At 42.3% G+C, this 20,346-nt stretch overlaps 1 protein-coding gene across 3 annotated transcripts in view; it reads left to right on the top strand.

Moving 5' to 3' along the window:
* Positions 1 to 20,346, top strand: part of LOC146202771 (proto-oncogene vav-like) — a 287,899-nt gene that overhangs the window by 208,000 nt on the left and 59,553 nt on the right. For 2 of the 3 annotated variants that reach the window (XM_084588327.1, XM_084588325.1), the window contains exons 5-9: positions 13,454 to 13,562; positions 17,133 to 17,240; positions 18,318 to 18,386; positions 19,585 to 19,788; positions 20,140 to 20,235. In XM_084588327.1, coding sequence (XP_084444453.1) covers positions 13,454 to 13,562; positions 17,133 to 17,240; positions 18,318 to 18,386; positions 19,585 to 19,788; positions 20,140 to 20,235 — 586 coding nt within the window. Of the gene's footprint in view, positions 1 to 13,453; positions 13,563 to 15,533; positions 15,634 to 17,132; positions 17,241 to 18,317; positions 18,387 to 19,584; positions 19,789 to 20,139; positions 20,236 to 20,346 lie in introns of all 3 variants that reach the window. The other variant, XM_084588326.1, reaches the window with a different exon arrangement.

Below are 20,346 nucleotides of genomic sequence, written 5' to 3'. Positions count from 1 at the left end.
CTGGTATTAGGGCGATTCTTTTTTTTTTTTTAATCTACACCACCTACACCAATGCAGCGAAAATCCGTTGTAGGTATAAGAGATTTCCTGCACTGGTGTAGTTGGTGTAGGTTAAACAAATGGCCCTAGTATCAAAGAGCTCAGTTGTGGCTGACATCAGTAAACATTGGACGTTTTTACCTGCCATTAATGCTAATAACAGCATTTCCTGTGATTTGCAATGGCACAAACACCCAAGATGCAGGGTGTAAGCGTGTTTTGAATGAAACAAATGTCCAAAAAGTTGTTTTTGTTTTTACAGTGCATGCTAAACAGAAATGAAAACATAGTAAAGAATATACATTCGCTTAGTGATGTATAATTTCCCTCATTTGAGAAAGTCAATGTATTTCCACATTAGCTCCTATAAATAAATACTGTTGTGTTTTCCAAGTACAAAACTTCTTGCGTGATCTCAAATGAAAGTCTGTTGCGGATCTCATGTTAAAACACATAAAAATTGTTTCTTAGGCAACATCCTACATATGCTAATCAGAAATGAAAACATAGGGCTCTGAAAGTGTGCAGTTAACAAGGAAATAATATATATTCACTTAGGGATGTATACATTTCCTCATTTGAGAAAGTCAATGTATTTCCACATTAGATCCTACCCGAAAATACTGTTGCGTTTTCCAAGCACAAAACTTCATGTGTGATCTCAAAGGAAAGTCTGCTGCGGATATGATGTTAAAACACATCTAATCTTGAATCTCCTTTGAGTGGTTGATGACTCATCAAAAACACATTACGTGGGTAACAGAAATTCAATATTCATTTTTGTAAGGGCACTATTGTAAATTGCAGAGTACTATTAATGGATAGCTTTTGGTTGGGAATTATTCGTCTGTGCTCATTATCACCAGCAGCTACATTTTTTAGCCTCTTCACTCATCAGGAAATTTGAGCTGAAATAATCAAAGAAAACTTGGAAAAGTCAGGGATTTTGAATATAGTGGTTTGCTAGACACCCTGATATTGGAGTTTTGCTAATTGATGTAGGGTAAAACAAATGGTGATATCGAGAGCATATAGTTAATACACATCGGGAGAGTGTACAGTGTAGCAACTGATGTCTTTACGAGAAAACGTTGCAAAATCGGCGACGACGACTTTGAAAAACACGTCCTGTTAAAAAATAATGCGCAAAAGAAATAAGCAAGCTGCACCAGTTTATAGCAGCTTCAGAGAGTTTGTGTCATGGATGAAGTTATTATGCTCTAATTTAGTTACTTTTGGGAGCGGCAATTTACCACTGTAATCATTTACTTTCAGGTGGATTAATTGTAATCGATTCATTTTCTATGACGTGTGCACGACTGGCTCCTATCTTTTGGCGGCCAATTTATTTCGGTTACAACCACGGTGTAAGAATTCTTACACCGTGGTTACAACCGGAGGCGTTACAACCCAGTGCTATTAAGTTAAACCACCACCATCGTCATCAGCAGCAGCAACGACCCTAATCTAAAAACGTTGGCAGCAGCAACAGCAGCTTTTAAGCATGCTGGCCACATTGACCGTTTTCAGACGCCATTGTGGATTTGCGCCGAGGCGGAGGTCGAGGAAACAATGCAGAAATGGCGTTGTTGCCACCGTTCTGGACTGTGCTTGCGCCGCGCAGTGACGCCGCCACCGCAGGGGCTAGAGTTGGTGTCTCCTCGGGCGGTTTCCCCTGCTTTTGACCCCATGGTGAACAATGAACTGCAGCGTGTGCGCGACCATATGTCTTGTTTGGAGCAGAGGATAGAGGAGCTGAAGGAGCTGAGCTTGCGCCGCGCAGTGCCTCCGCCACCGCAAGGGCTAGAGTTGATGTCTCCTCGGGCGGGTTCCCCTGCTTTTGACCCCATGTTGAACAGCGAACTGCAGCGTGTGCGCGACGATATTTCGTTTTTGGAGCAGGGGATAGAGGAACTGAGCTTGCGCCGCGCAGTGGCGCCGCCACCGCAGGTGCTAGAGTGTGTGTTTCAGGCTGTTTCCCCTGCTTTTAACCCTCTGTTGAACGACGAACTGCAGCGTTTACACGACCAGATTTTTTGCTCGGAGCAGAAGATTGAGGAGCTGAGCTTGCACCGCGCAGGGACGCCGCCACCGCATACGGCGCCAACCTCTCCGGCCCGGTTGATGTGCTTGAGCCGCCGGAAAGTAAGACGTGGTCTATGGTAATGCAGTCATCAACAATGTCGCCACATGAACCCCGACTTCAAGCTCGCGACGCTGTTCATGATCAGGATCTGCGTGTTCGACGGAAGTTGTGCTGGTACCACGTTGTCGCGGTCATCGCAGTACCAAGTGCCAGGCCCCTTGTGGCTGCTATGCTGAGGCATAACTGCCAGTTTTCCTTTGCATCAAATGCATTTCTTAGCATTCTTTTCAAAAGAAGCAATGGGGAAAAGTTCAGGTTTTCAAAAATGAACCGTTTTGTGGTGCTGATCTCATGGTACAGGAGGCGTCATGAATTGTTTCAAGGCATTTTCTCTGTCTTTACTATGGTTTGGAAGTGCTGCAAGAAGGTGAAGGCCAGTGGAAAAAGTGAGACTGCAAGAGTGTGGTGGTAGCTCCCCAGTACTGCAGTTGTCAAGCCAAATGTGCACGATGGTAGTATTTAAAATAAAAAGTTTGGAGGTTTGATTGAACCTGGTTATACGAGCAAAGGCTCTCTGAATGGCTTAAAAACATGGCATTGCTTTAGCAACTTACACGCCTTCGTTTTGAATTGTGGGACGCTGAAACTTTTCCTTAAAGGGCCACTGTCCAGGGAAGGCCCTTTTAAGCAAAGGAGCCCAGTGTTTCGATCAGGTACCGGAGATAGTCTGTGCAAAATGCTACAGTGACACGCGCGCCGCAAAGCATCGAAAATACAATTCAAAGCTCTCTCATGTTCTCTGGGAAGCCAGCTTCCCCGTTTCCTGCGCTGGCCCGACGGGCCGCAGCAATGACGTACGTACCGGGAACGATGTCCATTGGTCCGTCTCGCTGACTGACGGGAGAAGGATGGGTGTCTACCGCTCGCAGCGCGCTTTTCCCTCGCCGCGACCAGACAATCCAGCGGCGCGCGCTCCCTCGACCGTTTTTTTTTTTTTTTTCGCGCTCGCGGAGAGCCACGCCCCACCTCCCGCCAAACGCGGATGAGGAAGGGGAATTTGTATTGCGGAGGCTAGACGACCTCGGGCAGGAGAGTGAAAAACCTTTGCGAGGGAACGGAAAGAGAGAGGCATGATAGAATCGGGTGATTGCGGTGGCTGTAACTGCGTTATTAGTTACTCTTTTCAAAAACATTTTGCGGCCTTGCGTTCTAGGGGCGAAGTCTCACAGTCACCGGGGAAGAAAATATTTTCGACCGGAGGGTGGACAGTGGGCCTTTAAGAGTAGGCACGACAGCCCCTTCAAAACCACGCTTGACCCCGCCGGGGAGGCGCAGTAGTTACAGCGCTCAACTACTGTGCTCAGGGATGCGGGATCGAATCTCGGCCTCGGCGGCCGCTTTTCGGTGAAGGTAAAATGCAAGGCGCCTGTGTGCTGTGTGATGTCAGTGCACGTTAAAGAAACCCCGGGTAGTTCACACTCTCATACCCCGAGGCGCTTTGAGACTCGGGCTATTTAAGTCTCGAAATTTTTCTGGTGCAATGGAAAGATTGATGTCTAAAATGTTCGATTCCACAGCGGTTTTGGTAGAAACTCTGTAGAAAAGTTTTACCGAGAATTTTTTAATGAATGTATGCCCCCGTTTTTATGTAGTCCGATGCTGGAAACCATGAGCAGCGACCGCGATGACGAATGGTGGTCGACAAAAAGGCGTACCGAAAACAAATATAAATTTCACTTTATATTATGGCATTTTAAAAGTCAGTTTCATTGTATTTCTTGATCGAATTCAGCGTTGATATTTTAGGACAGGTGCTTGAAGGTACAAACATTCCGAAAATGCAGTTTTCTGTCCCTTTTTTTTTTTACTATTCTAAGACCCCCCCCCCCCCCCCCCCCCCCCTAAAGTGTGTGGTTTCTACGTGGTCATAGGCCACCAACCACCGCGGGTTCGAGCGTCGCGCGAGCCGAAGCCCCGATCAGCCGTCACCGCGCGCACTCATTCTCCACTGGGAGTAGAGCACTGCGCTGCAAGGACACAAACCTCCAAGTTCACAAAGGAGACGTTTATTGAAACGCCATCCTCCAGCGGCACACACACACACACACACTCACATACACATATATACAAAACGCACATACACACATACTCAGTCACCGTGTGAAGGGAGTGCGCGCCGCAAGCACGCAAGGGCGTGCTGTGATATCTCAGTGACCAAAGGGTTCCTTTGAGAGAGAGTGGGCAACCACCGCAAGGTACGCCTGTCGCGTATCGTTGGATCACGATCGACAGGCTCGAGCTGCGCTCTCAGGTACGACCCGGAGCAGACGAACTCGAGTACACACTGGTCTGCGCGGACAAAGGCCGGCAGACAAGAACAGTTGCGTACGCACCTTGCGATGTCTCGAAGGGGTCTCTCCTTGGGCCCCGCTCGGAGGGTCGCGCGAGCGCGGCCGTCGCAGCGGTGCGGTGTTCCCGCCAAAAAGGCGCCAATGGGAACAGCCACTGGGACGCCAGGGCGGAGCTGTGGCCCGAACGACAGTGACAAGTCGTCCGAGCCTCTCTCCGCCGCCTCAGGCGGGAGAAAGGGAACGAGGAGAACAACATGGCACGGCGGCGGCCGCTCAAAGGGCAGCCGCGGCAAGCCCGAATCCCACAAGTGGCACAGTGACGTGCGCAAGGCCGTTAATTCCAGCCAACCTCTAGGATCTTTGCACCGTGCTGATGGCAGCAAAAAAAGAATTACAAAAATCGGAAACAAGATTTGTTCGGTTTATAAAATTCTAAATAAAAGAAAAAAAGCCGCGTCTGAGCTGGTGCGAGAGGGAGCCCCTCCCATTTCTCTCGACTTGGGCAGTACCTATGAGAAATGCAGCTTTCTGCTGACTTATCAGAAGCCATCCACCATGGTTGCCTGTCCAACCCAACCTACAGCCACACTTTTTGGCAGCGTCGTTACCATGGTAACGACGCTGCGAAGCACAGTTATGAAGACCAGCTTCTTCGTCTGCTCAAAGCTAGCCTAGCCCACCAAACACTGCCCCAAACCATTTTTGCCATCTAAGTGTAGTGCCCACATGTCGTTCAATGCTGGCAATAAGTGTTTTCCAATTCGATTGCGGGGGTGTCAATGAAGTGGACGCAACGGTCAGCAAATCTGCGTCGCCGTTTTGGTGTTTCGCCAGCGTCCATCGCTGCTGCTGTCATGGATCACTCGAGTGCTACTTGTGCGAAAGTTCGAGAACGAGGGCGAAAGGCGAAGACTAGGGAATGGTGTACACGAGTTAAGGCGAAGCCTACCCTGTAACTGTACAGGGTAGGGAAGTGAGCGGGCTTCACGAGCGATTTCGACACAACTAGTGCCATCTGTGGAGCGTTGGCAAAAACGATCAACCCGCATGATTTTGGCCTGTCGAGCAATTTTTCTGACCTCCGAGATCCAAACGTTGTCAGCTGCCTTGGGATTTGAGGAGCCTGCAGGAGTGACCTTTGTGCTTATGACCATAGAGCCTGAACAGCGTATTGGCGGACTTTTTTTCTTTCTCTATTCCTTTTTATTTTTTTTTATTTTTTTTTTCATTTTTGGCTCCGCCGCGCCAAAGCCACCATCACCATCATCACAGCAAGCAGACGCTCCATCATGCTTGTTGACAACACCGCATTTACCCGAGTTTATAGTCCCCATCTCTACAAGCACCCCACGAACACACGCGGAATTAAAACACCTTTTATTAGTTTTCTGCATAGTAATTTGAAAAACATTCGAATGTAAAATCTAAAGTGCATGCCCAATCAATCAGCGAGGCAGCGCCCAAGCGAGCAGGAAACATCATATCTGTTAACAAACTTTGCCGTCGTGTGGTGTTCACATTGGTGCGAAAACGCCGATTATTGAAACGGATTAAAATATTAGGCGCTACGATTTTGCCAGTATGATTGGTCTTTGGGGCATCGGGAAGGTGTAAAGAACTATAGAGACCGGCTTGAATTAGTGGGCTGACGAACGCCACGGCGCCCCTTTAAAGAACCCCAGGTGGTCTAAATTTCCGGAGTCCTCCCCTACGGCGTCTCTCATAGCCTGAGTAGCTTTAGGATGTTAAAGCCCACAAACCAACCAAAACCACCCTTGAAATTCGTCATTTTTTAAAAATATTTTTATGTGGCAACATGCAAGAAAACGTCACAATATGGTGACATGGTGAAGGATGATTTAATGGCTGGCCTAGTGCGAGGGCTGCTCTCGTGCCACTGCCGATCTTCTTCGCAACACTTCCTGGGGCCACTGAGCGATCGTCCCGATCGGTGCATTGTAGTCGACGGTGATATGACGGTGTGGATGCTGAAGAAAAGATAGAAGAGAATGATGTGCTTGCTACCACGATGACGATAACCACGATGATGTTTGGCTGAAGAGCTCCTGGGGAGGCGGATCACCCATACGCCACCAAAGCATCCATGGGACCTATGGCTCGAAATCGTGTCGGGCGGCAGGGCGGGGCAGGGGTTGCATATTCTTGTCTTTCAGTTCTTCGGGTCCGTCGGGTCTTTGCTCTGGTCTGGTCAGATCATATGTGCGCCTTGTCTTCAGATCCAAGCTGAGTCCTGGGCGGCGGTAGTTAGTTGGTTTTGGGCAGGAAGGGCTGGGGCGAAGCTGCGCGACATTATCTCAGGGCTCTCAGTCCATGGTCTCTGTGTAAGGATGGCATCGATGCTTCAAGGCGAGGATGGGGATGACATACGGCGCACCTCCAATCAAAATGTTGCGTGGCGACAAGCAAGAGAATGGCACAACATGGTGACATGGTGAAGAATGATTTAATGGCTGGCCTAGCGCGAGGGCTCCTCTCGCGCCACTGCCAATCTTCTTCTTCGCAACAATCTTCTTCTTCGTCAAAGAAAGGGGCAGCATCTTTCTCACTTTTAGTTAGACACCGACACTTAATTTGTGAATTCGTTTATTGAAAAGGGAAGGTGCAGTACCTGTCGCAGTTTTTGGTTAACACTTGAACCGCATTATAAGAGAAGGGGCTTTAGGTCAAGGCAAATTGTACTAGACTGAGGCAAAACCCGAAGTTTCACTCGGATTACATAGAGGGGCTTACGCTCTACAATGACCACTGCAATCCGTGGCTTGCAATGCTATCTGCACTACTAAAAACAAGCATCATTGAGATTGGCAAGTTTGCTCATACACTACAAGCCAGGAGGTCATTTTTAGCTATGTTCATTTTCGGAATAATGAGAGCATGGAGGGAGAATGCCAGTGTTCATAATCCACCATGTTTTGTTCGTGTCAGTCAGTATAAAAAAAAACTCTTCGAAAACATCCACAATTCAGAAATGGTCTACTTTGAGTTGCCACAGTTACCAACAAATGTTGTGAATGTGTTACTTTTGACCACTCACTGCTGTCCCCACTTTATGGTACACAAGGGTTGAAAAAAAAAATTTTTTAAAATGTGAGATTGCTGTATTAAAATGATTCTCCTGATCTTCTTTTGGTGAAGGGCTCCCACATTTAAGAAGGCTGTCGTAAAATCTGCAGAACATTTTTAATTGCAAAGGCTTGTAATGGTGGCATAGTCAGTCAGTCTTCAAGGTAGTCAAGTACAAAACCTGTGCGCGTAGACTTTAAAGAGTGCCCCCCCCCCCCCCCCCCCCCTCTCTTTCTCCTGTGCCTGCCATTACATTATCACCTCCCAAATATAGAGTAGCCCACACCAATGGCACGTGTTCATGGTCTGGTGGTTATATTCATTTGGGTATAGAAACCTCCTATCCTCTCCTCCTTCTCTTGAAATCAGAACTTCACTTAGATGAGCATGTGTGTTTAAAATCAGATCTCTGCCAAAGCATATCTGCTATTCCCTCGTAACAGAGGGCCCTTCTAGAATGCTATTAATTAACAAATCTCATGCCGTGAGACCACTGCACCCGAGTTTTAAGCAAATGTGTGAAGATGTCGACCTACTGGACCATCTGGCATCTCCAAAACACCTAACCCTCTACCTCTGTGGTACATTTTTTCCTGCAGTCTATGACATTACTGTCACACAGTTTTAAAAGACACTGACTCCGCAAGAACACATAGCTCAGCTATTTCAGCTCAAAGAAAAATATAGTAGCTTCAAAGGTAGCCCTTTATGTTGGAAGCGCAGTCATTCGAGGAGAATGGGAGGAAATAATAAGACTTCCATAGTGTGCACCCATCTTTACGGTGGAATGCTATGCTATCTGTCTCTGTAGAGAAAATAATGGGACAAGTGTTATTTACACAGATTCTTCAAGTGTAGTCACGACACTTCACTCAAGAAATGCACTTATACTGCTACTAGGAAACATCATACACAACATAGGAACACTTACAGACGAAGGATGAAACATAAAAGTCTGCCGGGTCCCCAGTCATGTTGGAATCAAAGGTAACGAGTGAGCAGATGTGTGCGCTGCTCAAGCTTGGGACAAGAAAGTGAAAGAAGTGCAAATACCATAACGCCAGTCAGCTTGGAACAACAATAAACTACGCCTCATAAAGTCTGTGGTAGATAAGAGTGAAAGTCGAGTACCCACCACAAACGTGGCTCTATGCCGTCTCTGCACAGAACACACAACTTCATACTAACTAAACAGGACAAGCCTGCATGTGGACATGAGCTCAGTGGACAGTCATCCACATTTTACTGTCATGCAAATAACTTGAAATACAAAGAAGGAAACATTTTGTGCTGTTTTGCTAGAACACATTCCTCTTCACTCAGCATTGCTTTTAAGTGAAAACTACAATTCATAAATGCAACACTCTTAACCTTGTTGGTGCGTGATAGTCTCTGTTGCTCATACAACCAGCAAAGCACAAGAGCATGATGGAAAACACAAAATATATCAGATACAGAATGGGTAATGAATGGATGCAGAGATAATAAAAATGGAACGGAGACAAATAAAAATATTCAAAATGACAAACACTTCGACCGTTTGCTGTCTGAGTGGGGAACAGAAAATGTGGTTAAGGCAACCTTAGGTAAGGCATGAAGCTGAATGATTTGATAGATGTTTATTTAGTAAAGTATAGAAAGCGGGCTGCAAATGTGCACTATTAAACCCAACACAACCCAAATGGGAATAGAAAGGTGGCAGGAGAGAATGTTTGGCACATAAATAGCCGGTTCAGAGTTGCAGTGGGTAATTTTGGCCATCAAGCGACACCTCTTTGCATTTACATCGTTTACATCAGCATGAGATCTCTTGACTTAGGTAGGCAGATGAAGAATGTGTGGCAGTCATGAATGTGGGCAGAGCTTCGCTGCAAGCTTACCTGTTGCTTGCTCCAAAAGCATTGAAATGGTAATATTTTCTTTTATATATTGGATTCCCGTACCACTATTCACATCAAAGGGGGATTCTAGTGTGCAGAATAACAGGAGTTGGACAATAATATTCATGACCAATACGCAAGAAGGCAATAGATATAGGCAGTCTTTCTCAGAAGCATAGAGCCTATGAAATTTGCTTTTGAGGTGAATTGGGCACATTTGAGGCACATGCATACTTCATTATGTGGGCAAAATTTCTTTTATCTGCACTTAGTAGTTCTTTAGTTTTCATTGTTCAAAGTTAAGTTGTTGCAAAAATGTGGCCCATGGAGGCCTCGCCGTTCCATACTAAAAATCCGAGGGTTGCATTTTGCAATGACTGGTAACTTTAAGCAGTGGAAACTGAAGAACTACTAAGGGAAGCTCGAGGAAATTTTGTGTTCTTAACGAAATGTGCATGATCCACAAATGTGCTATATATACAAAATAAGTATATTTTATCTGTTAGCTTCTAACATGCCTTGTTTTTACCATTTCTGTTCTTTCTAAGAGCACTAGTTAAACCATCGCATGCATTCTGATTTTACCATTTTGTTTAGAATGCTACTGAAGCAACACATCATGCAAGCAGACAAGCTGAGCAAAAGTATGATTTTATGTACTACAATTTTTCGCTTGTTCTACAACAGTTGTTGCTTGTAACAATATATTTCATTGTGACATAAATGCATATATGTTTCTGATCTAATGTTTTCTATTAAGCTTTTTTTTCCTCAGTCTATTTTTACCAACAGTTCTTGCTGTTGACAATGCATTCCATTGAAAAATAAATTCATAACTTTCCCTAATGGTTCTCTATTGTAAGCAAAAGGACTATAGCACTCGTGCTAACAGTGGCAGAAATGGCCACTGGCCATGCATGCATAAGGAACCGCAGACATAAGCACTGACTATGGTAAACAGACTCTTGTACCGTTGTCACACGGGCATTTCGAAGGCCCTCGAACCGACTTCCTATCGACTCGAAGGCCTTCGAAAGTTGCCACACGGGCGTTTTCAATGGCCATTGAGTCGATGGTCTATCGAGTCGACGGAACAGCTCAGAACTCTATCGAGATCTCGAAGGCCTTCGAACATCGCGCAAGGTTGCTAGCGTTGACCCGAGGAGCGTCACGCACGCACTTGCACAGTGCCTTTTACGGTACAAAAACGTTAACAAACATTATTATTTTATATCTTTAATTTACGCGGTAAAATATTAATACCCGTAATAATTTTAAAATAGCATCACTCTTTTTTTAGGCGTATTATTTATGTAATCTCGACTATTGTAGCATGTGCCGCCGAGAAAAACAAACACAATGAAAAGCACAGTCGTATGAACGCCAACGCGTTAAAAAAAAAAGTTGTCCTTGAATAACAACTAACACCTGCAGTTACTAAAAAAAGGTAACAGTTATATTTTATTTTGCATTTATAGATATATTTTAGTTCTTTAAGCAAAATCGAAAGCAACGATAGTGGCGCCATAAAAGTTTGGCGCCAAACACCAGAACTATTTCAATAGCCTTCGAGTTTTGCCGTGTAGCAGCGGCACAACTACTTCGAGTTCGATCGCGATTGAAAATCTCGAAGGCTATCAACTCAATCGCCTTTAAAAATGACCGTGTGACTGGGGTATTAGATTTACTGTAATTGGATAGTGTGAGCCGCTTACCTTTTGGTGTCATATCAAGCCCATCTGTTTCATCATTTCATTGTTGCTTGCTTATCTTTGTAATTTTTTACCAGACGAATTCTTCTCTTTTGCTTTGCATTGATGCGTAAATTCTTTATGCTCTTGTTGTGTTCTTAGTTTTTGCATTGTTAATATGTTCACTATGACCTGTGATCTGTCAGAGCCCAAGTCTGGAGTAATCGCCAAGCACAATTTTTCTGTGGCAGAAAGCAGACCACTGTTAAAACTGTTCTTGTTACCTAAGTAAAAAGGATTCGTTAAACCAAGCTATAAGCTCAAAAATTATGATGCCTTTGGTTTTTTTGGCAGCGCCAAATTTCAAAAAGTTAGTGTTCATTGTTCAGCAGGCCAATACACAAACCAAGTACCACGTCTCATAGTTATCAAGGGATTTTTGCAAATTGTTTTAATATAACATGTTGATATAATTGTTATTATCTTTTTTTTTTTCTTTTTGTTGTAATGCGATATTTATTTTCTTCGCAAATGCTTTTGACTTACTAGCTACTCCCAGTTCCTTTAAGCGGCTTCATTATAATATTTCACTCAGGGACCTCGTTCTGTTTCATATTTTCAAATCCTTTATGCCTTTGTTGTATATTATTACCTTTGAACTTGGACTTGAACGGCAATGGTGCACGATTAGTTTTTCTATGCTTGTGGTCCTTCTTTTAAGCTTTGTGCATAATGCAACTGCTGCATATTTGGAATAAGTGGGCATTTAATGTGGCTGCCTTCATATACTAGTAACTAAAAACTTCTCTGCCAAGCATGCATACTGAGCCTTGAAAGCAAAGACGCATTGCATCAATAAAATTCCTATTTCTTCTCTACCACAACCGTATAAGCATAGATAGAGATGAATACCTGATACCACCGTTCCAGCTTTCTAGCAGAATAAATCACGCATTGTGCGTTAGGCCCATTGCTGCGGAATGCAATACTCTTAAATATTCTTTTTTTTCATTAGCCATTGAAATATGGAATTCGCTTCCGCGTGAAATTGTGAATACCACATCCGTAGAAGTATTCACTGGCAAAGCTGAATTGTTACTTCAGATATGAAACATTTTTGCTGGTTTTATTTATAATTTTTTATTCATTGTATGCCAGTTGTTGTTATATGTGTCTGAATTTCCGTGAATGTTGTTTTTAAATTTCCTTGACTTCTGAAATTTTGCAGTGTTGACTTCCTTTGCTGAAGCTACATCAGCCCACTCCTGTATGGGCCTGTACTGGCCTACAGTATGACTAAATAAATAAAAATAAATAATAGATCACATGACCTTCAAAGTCCTGCGGGGGTATCCATTGCAGTCACATTAAGCTTCTATGTATCTTTCACGTTTTCTAAGTTTCTGCATCTCTCTGCTTATGCAGACCTCTCAATTGTGCTTCATGCCACATCTTTCCCCCTTGCGCACTTTCAAAAGGCTGGTGTTGGCTAGATCCATGATACGTTTTGATACTGGGCCACTATCATGTTGCGTAGGGTCTCATGTGGTACAGAAAAGTTGCAGTGACGGGAACTGGACTTAACAATGCATGGGTCATTTGCTGTCCAGTTTAGCCAAAATGATGCTGATTACCTGAATTGAAGAGGAAATGGTGCATCATTTTTTTTTCTTCACCCCAACATGACCATAGAAAAGTGTGCACTTGAGAAAACTGATAAATGTGCAGAGAACGTCCGAGGCATCCTTTGGTTATAGTCCCTGTTCCGTTTGTTGCTTCACAAACAGACATTTTGAACTCAGACAGTGATTAGTATGCAGATGAGAGCCAGTTAATGGGTGTTTTGTTTAGTTTATCCGACTCTGCTGGATGGTACGCAAGTTGCTGAACAATATTGAAGAAGCAAAGGTAGATTAAAAAATGCATAATGTGATGTGAAAATGTACTACTGCCGTAGTACAAAAATATGCCGCAATAATTCTGGGTTCCTAAATGTACAGTATGCTCTTGTAAAAAAAATATACTATGGGATGTTCCTCAATCCACAGGGAATCAACTTATTTTTTAAATACCCCATTGCTTGCAAGTGTGTACATGAAACTTTCAGAGGGCCTGGAATACATAAGCTGCCGTATTTGCCACATTTATTTTTAAATGAGCAATTAGATGCTTAAGCTATTAATGAAAAAAGCAATTGTTTTATGGACAACTCTTAAATGTCTTGAAATGGATTTACACTGTATACTTTCATTGCCAATATTTAGTAGTAGTTTGGTTTTTGAAGTGTTGACCATATGGGCCTGGTGTCGTGACCCTTTCCAGCCACAATGATGACACAATGGTGGTCTTCGATTTTCCTGTAACACCTCGTCGAACACGCGAAGAGGATGTTTATGAAGATTTATGCTACGTCACCCTGCGGGTTAATGAGGTAGTGCCTCGTCCAGATCAAACTGGCTCTGCACCCCATGACACATTCTTTGTGTTTTCGCATAAAGGCCCAGCATTTTTGGTCTTGTATTTGATGGCATTTGTCATCGTGATTCGTAGTTGTTGGACATCATTGCTGCTTTATTTCTAGATTGTTCATGCAACTGCAGCTTTCAGTCATTCCATTCCCATTTCCAAACTGTCTCTTGAGCTCCTTTGAAGTGTACCATCACTAGCTACCTCTGTCTTGTTGCTGATGCCATCAACTGCAATTTTAGGAGAAGGGAGATGTTTTTGGCCAGGCTTTTGCACAAGATACGCTGCTTCTGCACTTTCTTACAAAGCATATAGTTGTCTGTCTCAATTTCATTACGCAGTGGCTTGAAACAGCTAAAGCATGAACCAAGTGGAGGCATGACATGAGAAACGCATGGTGATAACTTTTCGCCTCCACCGAAAAGCGGCCGCCAAGGCCGGGATTGTATGCGGGATTGAATCCCGGCCTTGGTGGCCGCTTTCCAGCAGAGGTGAAAATCTAGGCGCCCATGTGCTGTGCAATGTCAGTGCACGTTAAAAAAAAAAAAAAAAAAAAACAAGTGGTCAAAATTTTTAAAATCCTTCGATACGCCTTCTCCATAGCCCGAGTAGCTTTGGGACATTTCCCAAAACAAAACGTGGTGATATGTGTTTCTTTCTTTTTTTTTTTTCTTTGTAAGCTGTGGAGTACCAGTCAGTGCAAGTGTATTAGTAGCGGCTGTAGCTCTTGGAACACTTATCCTTGTAACCGCAGTTATCTTTCGGAATCTGTTTATTAAAGGGTAACACAGATCACCGCAGATGAATAACACCTAGGAGTTCTGAGCTAAAATTTCTGAATATGAATCAGGCTTATCTTAAACTTTGCTCATGAGATTTGACCTTGGCCCTTTTGCCTCCGAGATGAAAGAGATGATTTTGCAACTGCGTGTGCGCCCTCAGTTCATTTTTTGCTAAATGACAGTTTGTTAGGCATTGGTCTGAGTGCCAGCTCCTACTACAACACAAGTACCTGGCGTATAGCTTTGGGCATGCAGAAACAGCTTACCTTGTGCATCAGCCGAGCATATGTCCAGATATTTCCTTCCAGTTTCCTTCCAGGAATGAATGGTAAGAGCATGGTTCTGTTTTTTATGGCTGCATCCGTGCTACTTTGTGCGGAAGAAATAGTAAATGTATTTGTTGTTATTGCCGCAGCAGTTGTTGGCATGCCTGTTGCTATGAGCTTGGTGCCGTGACTGCTGCTTCTTGGCATGCTTTTGTTTGGATACTTCTGGCCATGTTCTGCAATGTGGCAAACTTCAACATGTCTCAACTGATGCAAAAGACATCTTTATTAGTGTACCTGTTCTGCCGCGAAACACTACATGTGCCTGGGAGTCTTTTGTTTGTGGGAAATTTAATAGGAAGATGTGTGGGAGTTCGAACGCTCCCATTTTTTTAGTCTTGTCATTTTCACTTTACTGCATATGACATTGTTGTACATCATTTACCAGTGCATTCTTTGTACTCATATTTATGCGCACTGTTTGTTGCATGTTTGTTGGATGCTGGCATGACTGGCATTTTTATTGTATTACTTGTTTCTCATCCTCAGTGGGTCGTCACTTCTAGCTGTTTTACCGAATATAGTTTGTTGCAAAAGTGATCAGAACAGCTAGACACAGCTCTTTGTTGTTTCGTTGTCAGTACTTGAGGTAATGGCTAGGTATGATCAGAATAATATTCGCCTTCTCGTTTTGAACACTATGAGTCAGATTTATTCAGTTGATGAGATGTGTTTTGTATTTGGTTGGGGCAGGCACCCATGCATGTGTGTGCAGTGCGTAACTGAGCCAACCATTTGTCCTCTGCCATGCTTTTTGTTTGCTCTTGTGTGTCTGTGCTGCCATGTGTTGCCGTGTGTGCTCAACCTTGCATGTCTTGTGCATGTCAGCAACGAGGCCTTTGGCGAGTTTGGCGAGTATGAGTACGAGGCAGTGACCAATGATGATGAGGACATCTATGAAGACCTCTGTGCATTTCGGAGGCTACAGGTATGCGCCCCTCTGTCAATGCCCCGCACCTGCTAATTTTGATTGAACGCTGCAGTGATTCGAGCAAAGCATTTGAGCTGCCACTATGTTTTCCTATATTTCGCTTTTTTTTTTTTCATGAGTGAATTTTTTTTTTATACATCATAGAGTATGGTGTGTGAAGTAAAGAAGCTATGGTAACGCCATGGCATCATTTGAGATACTGTGTTTATTTATTACTAACATTTCAACTGAGCAGTTCTGTTCAGTTCTGCGTTCAGTTAAGGTGGATAGGATGCGGCATTTGCAAATGTTTTCTCTGTTACATTGGGGCTTTACTTTTCTCTCAAAGGGCAACTCCATCAGTTTTTGGACCTTCTTAGATTGTACTCAAATTTTTATAGGTGTGGTCTGCTCAGCTTTCTGGCCATATGTGCCAAATTTCACAACAGCTCAATTTTTTGTCGCGTCCAAATTAATTTCAAAATTTCTAATTTTGTGGCCTCAAGTAAGGAGATTTCTATGGGCAAACTTGGGTGCATGATGTCACTGGATGTATGGCTGCCTACATTTTCTCTCTGTTTGCTGCAAGACAAAATTTTCAGCTGTCATTTAGAGTCACCAGTTTAGCTAATCAACGAGCACATGACACATTTTGGGGCTGTAATATCATAGGTTGCCATGTCGTGTTGTCATAAATTGTGAAAATATACTTCAGGTTTGTTCATTAGTTTTTGCCCTTTCAAAATACCTGGAATTCACATTTCGAAAAATTATTTTCTCTACCAGAGAAAGGGGGCTGTAAAGAAAGTGATATGATTGTGAATTCAAAATGGTGAAAAGACTTGGGAGTTGCCCTTTAAACATGGGTGCAAAAATAAGTGAAAGACTAATACGGTACTGCACTTCTATGGAAATATTGATTTGGCTAAAAAAGATCAAGTTCGAATGTTCGTTCTAGTTGACCTTTATTTCTGCTCTAGTAAAAACAAAGGAACTACTGATACAATTAGTAATTCGTTTTGTTACTGTTGGTTTGTTTGCTAGTTCGAGTTCTTATTTTGATTGCCGATTGGTTGGCTTTTATAGGTTACAATGTGCCCTTTTTTCAAAATTATCAGCCCAGATATTGCTTTTTTTCTAACTCATTGCTTACTGCTCGAATGCTACATAATGTCAGCATTATACTTAATTGTTCTAATTATTGTAACATTTGTCGTACAACATTCAGCATATATTGACTGGGCTATTTGTTGCTTGAGCTCGTGCAGGCGAAATTCAAGTTGGCAAGAATGCAGGTGGTATTTTGTGGTATTTTCTGTTTATTGCGTAGTAGTTCTTAAAAGTGCTGGGCCTTCCTGCATGCCTTTTTGTCAAGAGTGTGTGTTCCTTCATAAATGCATGCTTCTTGAGCTTTGTGGCAAGCCTTTAAATAGAACTTGAATATGTAGCAGTATAAGCAGTGCAAAGAATAGGCTGAACTCCTCTGATGTTCCAGTTTTTGCTTTGTCATGCCTTAGGTTCCGGCTGCAGCTCCAACCGCACCTTTAGAAAAAAGAGACTACTGTATCAAAGAGCTCATAGAAACTGAAAAAAACTATATTGAAGCTCTCAATATGATTACTCGAGTAAGTATTTGGTGTCTTTTGGGCTTATAGAACTACTTTACAGACACTTTTTTTGAATAGCACAAAAATAATGCATGTCAACAAGGGCTCTAAAAAAAAAGGCCCTGCCTACTAGACCAAGTCAATTTTTGCATTTGTCATTTGCTAGCATTCTTCTTTATGAATATTTTTACAAGCATGCTGATATGCTTTTAATAAAATGTCAAATTCTCTACTTTTTATTGGTTACAGAACGTGATAGTGGGACAGAGAAATAATTCAATCTTTCAACCACCAGATTGCTGAATCTATTTTACACAAGTTCAGACTGTTATTTCAGTCATAAGTGTGCAACCTCGAGCAGTGCACAAACATTATTCTTATTAAAAGTACTCTAAATTCTCTGTAAGGTTAATATATTACAAATGTGCTCAAGTTGTGAGATGTCCCAAGTGTGAGGTCAGGTGGTATCATTTACCCAAACCACATGTGCAAAAAGCAGTGACAGTCATTTTATTTTTGAATGAATAGTCTGCTGCATTCTGTGAATATCGCAGAATTTCACAAGTGCAATTCTTTGCAATAGCATTGAAAAAAGTTCTTGAATCGCAAGAAGAACATTATATTGTAAAATTCAAACATTTATTGTTTTTTTTTCTATATGTATCTATTTTTTTATAGTCACTAGTCATCAGTTAAAGTGCCAAACAGGGGCATCTTTTTGTTACGACATCCGCTTTGGCACCTATACTATATAATGCATCGGTCAATTTTTGCTTAAAAAATTAACTTTTTGGTTGTTACTTAGGTATGCTTTCTTGCCGTGAAACTAGCACAACAAATAGGTTAAGCCTATTGTTTGCGAATTGTCATTACAAGTCTTATAAAGCTTGTCTATGTGATGCATGTTTATTCAAAGCAGTTAGCACTTGATTATTTTGTGTGATGTGCAGACTGACTTACCCTGTTTAGTATTGCATCCACTGAACTTTAAATTGTTTTACTTGGTGAGTATTTTGCATGCTTCAATGAGTGGTTTATTTGAGAAAAGAACTAGGCCACTTTTTAGAGCATTTCATTTTTCTTCTCTTTGTCAAGGATTTTATGCGCCCTTTGAAGGATGTCTTGACTCCTGAAGAAAATGAGATTATTTTCAAGCACATAAAGGTTAGTGCTGTAAATATTTGTTGTGCTTTGTATATGTGTGTTTTCATGTTGTGATATGTGTTTAAAAAAAAAATGCTGCATACATTTTCGATGTTATATTTGTCTTATATTACTTTTGCAGCAAAATTCCATGTATATATATCAGTGATTCTCAGACTGTGGGCTTCACAAACTGTCTGACCTCTTTTTGAGTCTATTGAAGGATTTTGCCTTGAAGTGTGATATAGATGAAAAAAATTGCATCATTCCATAACTCTTTGGGTAGAACGATACTTGCGAGGTAAATTTTTTGTTAAAAATGGCCTTTATGCTTTGCTTGCCTCTTGTTTATTTCAGCCCTTGCCGTTCTTCACTGCAATAGGATGCTAGTTTATTGTTAACCATCACTGAGCAGCCTTTTTATTGGCAACAGCAATTCATAGGGGCCTCAGTTGGAGCAAGAAAGTCAGTCTGTATTTTCTAAAGCCAACACGAGCATATGTGCAAGCACTGAGCATAGGCCACCGTGCCACAGTAACTATAGAAGGACAAGAGAAGTGTATAAGCAAAGTTGACATAAAACCCGATAATTTTTACCCTTACTTGCTCATGTTGCAGGCAGCTGGCACAAAGAATGCTTGTGAGGTTTGCTTGCTCCCTGGAAAAAGAGCTTAAGTCTTTATGCGAAGATGGCGAGGTCTAGATGCAGTGCTTTGCAAAGCAGCTAAATTAACGATAAGCTGTAGCATGAGCAACTTTTTTGGCCACTTAATTGCCACATGTATGAGGGTCCTACACATCAACCATCAGTGACCATCAAGGAATGGTATGAACTCTGCAGAATGGTATTAAAGTAGTTAAGACTTTCAAAAGGTGCTTTCATTGAGCGTTTTATCCAGAAAATTATTGCACCAACTTTGACCAACGTGATGAATTCTTGGGCTCTTTCATGGCAGAAAAGAGTTCACTTGTGAGCATAAAGGAGTTAAAGCATATGGCCAAGTGTTGTGTCATCAGCAGGGTAAATTTTCAGAAATGATCTTCTTTTGGAGAGTTGCCTGCATATAAAATTGGTTTAGTGCTTTTCTATTCTTGTGCTGTTGAAGTCAAGTGTGAAATGAGTGCATTTGCTGATATGTGCTAATTGTTAGTGTATTTACATCTTGTGACAGTGCAAAGAAGCAAACAAAGCAGTACTGAATTTTTGTGGTCTTTGCAGGAACTTGCAGAGACTCATACAGGCTTTCATGCAGACCTGCACAAAGCCTGCATTTCATCTCAGCACCTGAAAATCAGTGATTGCTTTCTTCGTTGGAAAGATAAATTTATTGTGTATGGTGACTACTGCTCTAATCTACCAAAGGCTCAAGAGCAAATCGATGAGCTTTGTTCCAAAAAGCAACTGGTCAACCAGTCTGTTTTGGTGAGCTACTTTGATATAACAACACTGAGCAGTTGCTGATGAGTGTGTAGTCAATCATTTAAATAGGCATTAAAATCGATACAAATAATGCATAGATTCAACTTTGTGGAAGAAGCTGCATAATGAAATATATATATTTGGCCCCATAATTAGGGCACTACAAACTTGAAATTGGCTAGTGTAAGTGCATGTCTATGTTGTTGTCCTAACTATTGTAGCCAAGTGAAGCAAAGTGCAGTAAAGTAAGAAAATTTTGTCAATGGGTCATGTTCTGTTTTGTTTAGTGAGAGGTTAAATATTTGTTTTGTGGGACTACTTTGAGCAAACTTGTTTATTTGTTTTTCATTTCAGAATTGCCAGCAAAAAGCAAACGATGGAAAGTTTAAGCTGCGCGACTTACTTTCTGTTCCCATGCAGAGGGTTTTAAAATACCACTTGTTACTCAAGGTGAGTTATAGCAACAATATGGCTGTTTGAAATGAATCACTGTATGGTACAAAAATGGTGCATTTGTGACAGCTACAGCATTTGCTATTATTGTATCTTTTGCACATTTAT

The sequence above is a fragment of the Amblyomma maculatum genome, chromosome 1, assembly GCF_055883805.1.
Source record: "Amblyomma maculatum isolate TAMU_Amacu chromosome 1, ASM5588380v1, whole genome shotgun sequence".
Lineage (NCBI taxonomy): Eukaryota > Metazoa > Arthropoda > Arachnida > Ixodida > Ixodidae > Amblyomma > Amblyomma maculatum.
Note: the sequence above shows the minus strand (reverse complement) of the source record. Positions and strands in the feature narration are given on the sequence as shown.